Genomic DNA, 11,341 nt, shown 5'->3' with positions numbered 1-11,341 from the left:
AAATGAAACAGCTTTTCTAGGTGTTATTGTTCCATCCATTTAGGCTGAAATCAGTCTTGATGCTGGAAGGCAGCGCACAATGATGTGAAACAAAAATAATCAATCATTTCCCTTAAATGCATTAAAATTAATGTAATGAGCCTGTTCTGAAAATGTAAGGAGTAGAAAGTACAGATATTTGGGAAATGTAGGGAGTAAAAGCAAAAAGCTGTCATAAAAAAAAACTATTTAGATACAATAACAAAGTATTCATATTTAGTTACTTGCCACCTGTGCAGCTGTTTAATGATGATACATGTGATATTTCCAGTGTTCCAGCTCTATATGAGAATATAGAGAATATACTGTGTATATTCTACATTCAAGCAGCGATGTTTAAATATGAGCTGATTTTAATGATCTCAGCTGTGATGTAATAATACAAAATAAAAGTTTTTACACTTGCAGTACACACAATAAAGGCATGGTGATAAATAAAATAAGAAAGAGGTTCATGTTTAAATAAAACGACATTCATGATTAACATTGGCACAACCGTTGGATCCTCTCTGCCAGGCTCAGGCAGTGCAGGATCCTGGTCTTCTCTCTCTGGAGCTCCTGTGGACTCACTTGGCCTGTCAGCTTGGCAGAGAAGTAGACCAGGTCCTGCATGAAGAGGCCCACAGACCCTCTGGGTGCAGGAGGGACCTGGGTCAGAGTGCATGAATCAAACTGAAAGTTGATGTTCTTGGCCCTGGGGAGACCCGGTCCCCGCTCCTCGATCCACGTCACAGGTCTGCAAGGACACACGTGGGTTAATGTTTCTGTGATTCTTAAGCCTTCCCTCTGAAGGAAATGACCTTCCTACTGACCTTTGTGGTCTTAAAGAAGGAAAAATGAGAAAAAAGATTAGGCCACCTCTCCTGGTCACTCCAAACACATAGGGGGCAGCATATCACCAGAGTAACCACTAACTGCTGCTCAGTACACTCTCTCTGTCTCAAAACCAAATCACTTATATTTAAACTAGTGATTTCTTGCATTCAGTGTAATGAAGAAGCTGTAGAAACAGAAATATACTTCTTAACACAATATGAAAAACATATACAGACAGGATTTGTTTCAAAAACTTCCCCAATTTATTTTGAAAGACCCAATTCCTACAGTTTAACAGAAATAGATTTCTTCTGTTCTGTTCTTCTGTTTGATCACTGATCAATCATGCATGCTGTCATCCTCTTGGACTGATTTAAATAAAATTAAAATGTCAAAGTTTGTCACAAAATATACCTGTAAAATAAAGCCTCTGTGTGTGAAACACTGCAGTGTAACATCATGCTGTTCACAGTCTGTCAGTCTCATGAGTTTGAATGAGAGAGTGAGGGTCATGTCTAGAAGGGAACCCCAGACCTGTGAAAGATCACACAAGTTTGATCATGTTACAGGAAACAATGAGGACAAATCTCAGGAGAGTTCTGCAAATCAAGGATTCCCTTCTAGACACGACCAAGAGAGGTGTGCAGCTCCTAGTATAGATGGCTGATGTTGTTAATGTGGCAGGCCGCCATAAATAAGACACTGTATTCACTCAGTCACAGAGAGAAGCTGAAACACTGATCACTGACCTGCAGAGATGGAAAAAGTACTCAGATCATTTACTGAAGTAAAAGTAATACCACAATGTAAAAATACTTAATTACAAATCTTGTAGGTACAACATGAACTAACTTTACTTTTACTGTAGTACCTTACTTAGTACTTTTTGCTCAACTACATAAAAGTAAAGGTAGTAATGTCTGTGGGAAACACAAACAGAAGATGTAGGTCCCTCTCAGTCACCAGAATGCTTTGTTCACGTTAAAAATCAGATTTTTCAAAAAAGGAAACAGTTAGTTGTTCATTTAAGAGACCTGTCTTATTTGTGCACAACATTTCTTATCTGATCAGTCGATAAATCACCAGAATAATTGATAGAGTAATCTATCAATTATTACTAAATGAATCGATAGCTGCAGCCCTAAATTGAACTAACAGTGAATTTCAGCCATGTGCAGTGAGGGACTCAAAGGAGCCGTACACTGTAACAGAAGTGCTGTAGTCGATGCGCAACGTGGCCTTTGAGACAATTCTGCCAGAAAGTTTCTTTAAAGGGTTAATGTTGTAAACCAGTTATGGTTTGGTTTGGTTTAGGAAATAATTGGGTGAAAATAAGCACATTAAATCTCGCAAGTGAAGTCTCCTTGGTGATGGTCCTGTGTTTTTTTGACTCATCCATCCACCCCGTCTCCTCCATACTTGGTTCTCTCTCTCTTCATATTATGTCACCTGACACAGATGGGTTCACACTGAAGTTACTCAAAAGCCTGGTGAGTTTCATGCAGGGGCTAAAGGGGTCCTTGTGTGTCAGGCAGTATTGAGGGATGGACAAACATGTTGTCTTTTCATGGGATTTTTGGGCACACACACACACACGTGGACAGACATATCGTGTCTCACCTGTTGTCAGCTGTGGTCAGCTGTGCTGTCATCTTGCAGTAGTTGTTGGCAGAGTCCTCCTCGAAGGTTGCTGCAGTTGCTGACAGCTCACCGAACAACTCAACCAACCAGGTGAGGCGAGCAATCCCACTGAATGCTGGGAAACCAAATCCAGGCTTCAGAGCTCCACCTGAACAAATGACAACATAGATACATTATTATTACTTTAAACACACATTAATGTAACTGAACATAGACAGTGCTCTAAATGTTGGAGAGAATTTGCATGGACACTATTCTAAATGTACATTCATCCATTTCCATCCATTTTCTGTAACCACTTATTCCTGAAGGGATTAACTTGGGGGTGGGGGGTGGAGTCTATCCCAGCTGACATTGAGTGAGAGGCGGGGTTCACCATGGACAAGTCACCAGTTCATTACAGGACTGACACATAGAGACAGACAACCACTCACACTCACATTCACACCTACGGGCAATTTAGAGTCACCAATTAACCTAGCATGCATGTCTTTGGACTGTGGGAGGGAGAACCCGGAGAACCCGGAGAGAACCAACGCAGACACAGGGCCAAATGTACTTTCTAAAAATAAAATTTTCTTTGAAGTAATTCATTCTTTTTTTTCTGTATTACAATTTTTTTTGCACTCAGTCATAGCAGATATCATCAGTATTTTAAATATGAAAAAAACCCACACATATGATTCTTGGCAGCACCCAATGAAGCTTAATATAATAGATACTATCATATAATAAAACCTGTTCTGCATGTATCATGACATCTTCATATGCCGCCAGTGTTATTAAGTGCCAAGACATAAAATGTATAGTGGCATCTGTTGTCTAACACATCATTTTTGTTTTTTGAGATGTAGACACACACACACATACACAATCCCCCCTTTTTGAAATCTCAAATCAATCATGCATGCATTACTGTATGTTTTTTTTTTTTTTTTTCTTAAGACAAAAGGTTCTCCACACACTGAGCTGCATGACATTTGAGTAACTGGAATACACCATCAAAACTTAAAGGGATAGTTCACCCAAAAATGAAAGTTCAGTCATTATCTTCTCACCTTCATGCTGATTGAAGTTCAGGTTTGGTTTTTTAGTCCACAAAACACTGCTGGAGTTTCACAAGAAAACAGAGCTGCAGAATCTCCCAAACAATGGAAGTGAATGATGACCAGTTTTCTAATGTAAACAAAAAAACAACAGAGTAAAAACATAAAATGTCTCCATACTGCTCATCTGGTTTAATCCAGTCCCAACATGCCATTTGCACAACGTCACATCACACACACAGTTCAGACAGTGTGCATGTGAACGTGGCTCCAAGCTAAGAATCTACAGTGAAGATTCAGGATAATAACATGGTGGAAAAAACATTTTTTAGTCAACTTGGCATTTTGGGGCTTTAGGAAACTTGGATTACACCAGACGAGCAGTATGGAGGCACTTTATGTTTTTATTCTGTTGTTTTTTACATTTGAAAACTGGTCACCATTCATTTCCATTGGGAGATTCTGCAACACTGTACTACACTAAAAAACTAAACCTAACCTTCAATCAGCACGACAGTCAGTAGATAACTACTGAATTTTCATTTTTGTGTGTACTATAACTTTAAAATAGTGGTGCCCAACCCTGGTCCTCAGGGCCCACTGTCCTGCATGTTTTAGATGTTTCCCTGCTCCAACACACCTGATTCACATGATCAGCTCGTCATCAAGCCTCTGCAGAAGCCTGATAACAACCTGATCATTTGAATCAGGTGTGTTGGAGCAGAGAAACACCTAAAAAAACAGGGTTGGGGAACACTGCTTTAAAGCCATGTTCTAAGACACAAAGAAAATACTTTCATAACAAATTTTACAATGGATGGAGTCAGCACACACACGCGCGCACACACACACACACACACACACACACACACACACACACTGTATCTCTTACCAGTGAAATGCAGAGTTCCTTCTTGCAGGACTTTCCCCTCCACCTCTCTCTTCAGTGCTTTGTAGTCTTCAGTCAGCAGCTCGATGTGTTCCTCATGGAGGATCACTCCTGAAAGAACCACACAAACGATGATGATGATGACGATGACGATGACTCTGTCTCTGTCTCTGTATCTGACACTAATTAATTCACCTCCACAGCTGAGGACATGTGTTACTGCTGGATGTGAGCAATGACTGGTCTATTTGAAAGCATTTCTCTGAAGTGTCCTGCTCTCCTCACCTGCACATGAACACACAGACATGTGAGAACTTACGCTGTTAGAAAGTAGTCTCACCTTTTTCCTGAGCTAAATCCCAGAGCTCCTCAGCAGCCTTATGGTTCATGGCCATGGGATACTCCACACACACATGTTTCCCTGCCTGCAGGAAAGTTCTGATGAGACAGGAGCAGGAGGAGGAGGAGTTTGGATTAGTAACTGGAAGTTGTGCAACATTAACCATTTCTTCAGAAACGCTAAACATTTGTAATAAAAAAAAAAAAAAAAAAAGGAAATTATTTGCAGTTTTTTTTTAACTTGGGGACATAAAAACCACCATCACATGATGCATCTCATTATATAAAGCCACACACTGACATCTGAGTATAATGACACATCTATTGACTGGCAAGACTCTTCCTATGTTCGAGCTTGTTTTACACTATTTCATCTTTAATTATCCTAATAAGATGTTCTAACCTGTTACTGAGATTTTAGTACTGGTTCTGAGTAATTAGAACTTAAAATTAGAAGCTGTTTGATCAACACTGATACAAACAAAACTGCTTTGTTGATGTCAGAGTTTCTTATTTCAAGAATGTCATCCCTTTCATCTCTACACACATTAAAAGCAGAACTGTATGTATCGGCCAATTTGTCATTTTCACCTTGACCACCAACGGCCTGCATGTTGTTTTTATAGCCTCTGGATATACGAGTGCTCAATAATAATGGCATTTGATGATAGATTTTTTTCTTCGAGTCTTGACAAATGTACTTGTTTTCAGTGCAGCTGTAGTAGTTTTAAGATGTAATTCCTACAAATATAGCCTTTATTGCTTTAATTCCCTGTTTTTAAGATCTGACTTTTAGCGGTTTTGCTTTTGTTATCAAGGGACCAAAGTCCTGTACTTGGGTCACATGATATGTCCTGAGCCAAAACCTCAGAAAAAGTTAGTTAGTGGACCTTGAGATGAGATTTTGTCAACAATGATTGAAGTTATTCACAAAATGAAAATGAAAAATAATTTTAGGCTCCATCTTCTCTGGTGTGCTCATGTTTGGATGTCTGAACTTCTGATTTAAAACCAAGTTGCAGCAACATCAATTCATTTTAATTGTATCTGCTGCAGTGGAGTCATTTGTCTGTCTGAAACATTACCTGATGTTGTCTTCGTGCGAGAAGTTCTCAGTGCAGATGAACGCCACATCAATGTCCTCTCTGCTCATAGCCTCTTCCACTGACATCTGACCCACCCCCTGCTGATCGTCCAGAGTCCTCCTGTGGACACAAACATCTGTCAGGATGAGACAGGTGCTGGAGGTGTGTGATGTAGCAGCACTGACAACAACTGACACTCAGCTAAAAGCCCTTCTGCCATGCTCAGGAGCTGCTTCAGAACATCCTCTGGTTTCATGCACATGGCCATGCTGGGCAGCGTGTGTGTGTGTGTGTGTGTGTGTGTGTGTGTGTGTGTGTGTTACCTGGATACGAATCCTCTCACGGTGAGTTTCTCTGCAGGACTGCCGGCCAGTGGAGCCAACATGTCTCTGATCCTCACCCAGCCTGCCGTCCCGATGCCCACCACTACCGCTCCAAACATCCTGAGACACACAGAGGACAGGACAGGAGTTAGTGCAGCTCAATCACATGTCCCGCAGATCAATAATATCATCAAGTCAGTTCTTTCATGTGTCCAAACCAACAGGATTATTTAAAATATTCATGTCATAAATCAAAGAGGGACCAAAACCCAGTGACCCCTCCTTTCAGATGTGTCAGCCCATTTTGAGCTCAACTGATACACACAAATGTGCATCTTATCCCAGGCTGATACAATGATTATGTCAACACAATATTTATGAGCATCAGTTTTGAGAAGAGAGAACAATGATTCAGTTTGCAAAAGTTCTGACAAAATGGTTCATTTGTTTTTGTGTTGGAGAGTTTTGAGAAACTGAACTATAGTTTCAGGAGACGTCTTTCAACAGTTAAGAAAAACTGTAAGAGCAGCTGTAACCTGTGCATCAGTGCATCAGTGCAGTCACACTCACACTCTTTCATCCACACAACATCCACACTCTGGTACAAGCTGTGGCCAAAAAAGAAAAAAAAAATCTGACTGGAGCCACAACAATTTAATTCTCACCCTTAAAACTTTTTTTTTTTTGTCTTTTTTTTCTTTTTTTGATTTGGCACCCACAGCAGATGGAGACTCAAGAAGACGAGCCACTGCCAAAATTCAGAGGAAAAGACACCGCGCCACAGATGAAGGCTATGACACACATTTTACTTGGCATAATAATAAAACTTAAAAATAAAAACTGGTTTATAGGCTACATATTTTTCCAGTTAGAGAACTTAAGAATTACAGGGACTACAGATGAATATTAGCTAATAGCTAACTCTGGTGCTGGTAAATAGCTGTGCACTGTCCCTGTCCCTGTTTACAAACATTACACTGTAAAAAAAAAATAAATAAATAAATAGTTGCGGCAACTCAAGGTCTCAAGGCAATCCTGTGAAATAGATCTTTTAGATTTGAGCCCAGCTCAAACCTTTTGACTTTTGAAATCAACTTTTGCTGACCTATAATCTGTAGTTGAGACTATTTGCTTTTCTTCCTTAGATAAACTTGAATTTTTATGTTTTAGACATAAAAGATAAAAAAAAAAATGTGAATCTGATTTGTCATTATTTTGGTACCTGAAAAATGAAATGGTTTTAATTGAAAATATAAAATATTTTTTGAATACAATTTTGGGAGGTTTCTTTTTTCAAGTATTGCAGCATGTTACCTTGAAATTTCGAGTTGTCTCATCTTTTTCATCTTTACAGTGGAGCTACAACAATGATACGTGAAAATTAAAATGTTAAAAACAAACATTATTCATTTTTTTGCCAAAACCAAAGGGAGCCACTGGAGCGGGACTAAAGAGCCACATGTGGCTCCACAGCTGTAAGCTGCAGACCACTGGTCCATGTGGTAAATCACATACAGGTTCAACTAGCAGGAAGTGAAAACTAGCGGTTGACCGATGTGTGTTTTTTATTTGCTGATGCTGATACTAAGAGAGCCAGGCTGGCGATGGCTGATATATAATGCTGATATCAAAGCAAAGAAAAGTCATGTATAATTCCATAAATCCATATTACAGTGTGATACACACGTTCATCTCAGCTGGTGGGTACAGTGTGTCAAAACAGACAACTTCAACTGTAACAATTAATTGATTATGAATCAATTATGAAATGAATCACCAACTATTTTTTATCATTGATTCATCAGTTTGAGTAATTTAAGAAGAAAAATTTCAGCTTTTACATGTGAATATTGAATAAATATCTTTGAATTGTGGACATAACAAGACATTTGAGGACATTATCCTGGACTTTGATCAACATTTCACCATTTCCTAACAGTTTATGGACCAAACAACTAATTGATTAATGGAAAAAAATCAATGGACAGAAAATGGACACCATTTTCTTGATAAATCAATTAACTAATCTTGTCACTTGAAAAATCGGTCCAAACATGTAGAGCACATGAATTAAAACCACACATTCCCTCCATCTAATTTAGATAAAACCTTTTTATTTCATGTAATTATTATTTTATTATTTAATGTAATTATTTTTCTTTATTTAAAAATAATCAGCTCTATAATCAGTTAATCTATTGATCATTTTTTCCTGTAATCAATTAGTTGTTTGGTCCAGAAAATGTCAGAAAAATGGTGAATAATGTTGATCAAAGTCCAAGATGACGTCCTCAAATGTCTTTTTTGTCCACAACTCAAACATATTATAAGATATAAGATAAAGTAAAGAAACCATAAAATATTCACATTTAAGAAGCTGAAATCAGAGAATTTGGACATTTTTTTCTTTAATTACTGAAGCGGATTAAAGGGATAGTTCACCCAAAAAATTAAAATTCAGTCATTATCTACTCACCCACATGCTGATTGAAGGTTTAGTTTCACAGGACAGTGTTACAGAATCTCCCAAAGAATGGAAGTGAATGGTGACCACTGATATAAATCACAAAATGCCTCCATATTACTCGTCTGGTGTAATCCAAGTCCCAACATGCCGTTTGCATACTGTCACAATACACAAACCCAGTTCAGACAGTGTAAATGTCCATGTACACGTGGCTCCAAGCTGAGGATCTACAATTAAGATTCAGGTTAAAAACATGGTGTATATTTTTAGTCAACTTGGCATGTCCACACTGTAGGAGGCTTGGGTTACACCAGACTAGCAGTATGGAGGCATTTTATGTTTTTATTCTGTTGTTTTGTTAAGTCTGAAAACTGGTCACCATTAACCTCCACTGTTTTCCTGTGAAACTCCAGCAGTGTTTTGTAGACTAGCAAAATAAACCCGGCCCTCAATCGGCATGAGGGCGAGTAGATAATGACTGAATTTTCATTTTTGGGTGAAATATCCCTTTAAATGCACAAGTCTCCACAGCCCTTTAACTACTGAGGTAACAGTAACACTGCTGATGTCTTACCTGCTGTTAATAAGCTCCCCTGGGACTCACACCGACAGATATGTCTCTGCTTGTCGTAGGAGCGAAGACGTTACTTCTTTTGACGTGACATAACAGCGATGTTAGCACGACGGCTACTTATCACATCTTCCGCCGCAGCGTGTTACATAAGGAGCGCTTGTTTTGTTGCAGCGGTGGGACCGGTCTGCAGCGGGAGAGGGGCGGAATCAATTCAAATTTAAAGAGGTTTTATATGGGAAACATGTTGACACTGCCACAGCAAGTGGTGAATAAAAACAAAAAGCAAAGACATACATAAACAAGAAAAAGTGATTTTGCTACAAACCTTCCAAAAGAAAGAAAGAAAGGAAATTGATTTAATAATAATAATAATGATAATTAGCCCTTTTCCTGAGAGTATTTTTACTTTTGAGAGGTAATTTAGCTGTTTGAAATCTGGGGTTAAGGAGCTGAACTTGTTGAAGTAAATGTCCCTTATTTTATTGAATGTATTACATTGTACATCACTCAATATTCATTCAATATTATCATCAATAGTCGGTTCACGCAGCCTACTCATTAACAGACATTACCAAAAGAATGAAATAATCCTGTAATACCAACTCATAACAATCATATACAGGAATCACACACTATGAAATTAGCATGTAAAGTAACCCGTATGACTATTATGTACTATATATTACACATATATGACACTATCATTATACATATCCTGCATTATTACTGTTATTATATTTATTATGCTACGCTTTTTTTTGTTTTTACCATAAACAAATGTTAAAGAAAACACCTACAGCCAACACAGGGCTGAGTGATATGAATGTCACAATATTGATATCAGTAATAGGTAACGCTTCAACGTACAGGTCCCCTGGTAATTACCAAGTAACATATTTGAAATTTTGTAGAAATTACCCCCAAATTTCATGTTAAGGATGTGATAATCAGCAGGTGTTGTTGTAAAGCAAGTACGTGGTGATTTACATGTCGCATATTTGAACTTTCTTCTGAAATTAACTGAAAATTTGCCCCAAATTTCATGGTAAATATGAGATAATTAGCAAGTAACAAGTTAATATCTATATATATATATATTTGTACAACAGTGTCTGGTTCCAGTTTGTTCTGGGTCTTGTGCACCGAGTATCACCAAGTCACATATGTACAATTTGTAGTACTGAAAAAAAAAAACGTTGAACTTTACTCATAACAATGAAGAGAAAAAGAAAAGCAAGAGAATAATAGAAAAGTATGTGACAATCTATGCAAAGTGTGCTTCTAAAAGGAGGCCTCTCACAGAGCAAACAGACATACAACTGCATGAGCAGTTCAGCAGTCAGTTTGAAACACACCCGCTCACTTCTCTGGGCTGTAGTGCAGAGATAAGAGACAACTAAAACTGTGTTCTTTCAAAGCTGGCTGCAGTTTTTGCAGCTGTGCTTAATATGCTGCTTTTCTGTTAGTCTTTGAAAGACGCGCTCCATTATGACTTACTTTGTCTACAAATGTTCTCTTCCTAAGCTACCACTGTTGGACACAGGATGCAGGGATATGGAGCACAGCAACCAAAAGACATGTCACTACAAGGACAGGGGTAAAGACAGTTGAAGTTATGTAACAGACAGTGTCATCAGTCTCCCCTCTGGTGGGCGCCACAGAGCCCTGAACGTCAAAACAACAAGAGCAGCTTCTTCACACAGGATGTCACTCTGAAGAACAGTTAACCTCACACACACACAATTTACAGCTGCTAAAATGTCATCTGTATCTGTACATGATGTTCAGATAATAAACCATCTCACCTTTTTTGCTTTCACACCTGCTAGTTCTCATGCGTTCTTGTTATCCTCCTTTAGATCAAATCTCCATCCTCCGGTAAAAAAAAGAAAAAAAACCTGCATGTGATTAATTTGAGGCGTCAACAACATCAGTCCCAGAAAAACTGTCCATGAAAAATTCTTAATTATTTTTCCCACCTTGTGAATTGTAACAAACAGAAGTAAATTTGCTGTTGTGTTTTCTGGGTTGACATTGTGTTTTGCACTTCAGGGCCAATGTGACAAACTTTAAACAGGCAATATTTAGTTTTGCATTCAAACTAACAGTGCAATACTGCCTT

General features: G+C 38.4%; 1 protein-coding gene across 1 annotated transcript; it reads right to left on the bottom strand.

Annotated features, from left to right (window-relative positions):
* Positions 1-254: 254 nt before the first annotated feature.
* On the bottom strand, positions 255-9,299 carry blvra (biliverdin reductase A). Its single transcript, XM_084732849.1, has 7 exons — positions 9,220-9,299; positions 6,179-6,298; positions 5,856-5,975; positions 4,772-4,869; positions 4,435-4,542; positions 2,476-2,644; positions 255-775 (listed from the first exon to the last, which is right to left on the bottom strand). Exons 2-7 carry the CDS (start codon positions 6,295-6,297, stop codon positions 520-522), a joined length of 870 nt encoding a protein of 289 aa, XP_084588975.1. The 5' UTR covers position 6,298; positions 9,220-9,299; the 3' UTR covers positions 255-519.
* Between the last annotated feature and the right edge of the window lie 2,042 nt (positions 9,300-11,341).

Source organism: Lutjanus erythropterus, chromosome 12 (assembly GCF_056507025.1).
Source record: "Lutjanus erythropterus isolate fLutEry1 chromosome 12, fLutEry1.hap2, whole genome shotgun sequence".
NCBI classification, from domain to species: Eukaryota; Metazoa; Chordata; class Actinopteri; order Lutjaniformes; family Lutjanidae; genus Lutjanus; species Lutjanus erythropterus.
This window is presented reverse-complemented; position numbering and strand designations above follow the sequence as displayed.

What these genes read in the sequence shown, in the direction of transcription:
- blvra (XM_084732849.1), bottom strand. Translation starts at nt 6,297, where the DNA reads ATGTTTGGAGCGGTAGTGGTGGGCATCGGGACGGCAGGCTGGGTGAGG. An exon ending in GTGAGAGGATTCGTATCCAG is followed by an intron (nt 5,976 to 6,178) that starts GTAACACACACA and finishes TTGTGTCCACAG; the next exon opens with GAGGACTCTGGACGATCAGC. An exon ending in TCGCACGAAGACAACATCAG is followed by an intron (nt 4,870 to 5,855) that starts GTAATGTTTCAG and finishes CTGTCTCATCAG; the next exon opens with AACTTTCCTGCAGGCAGGGA.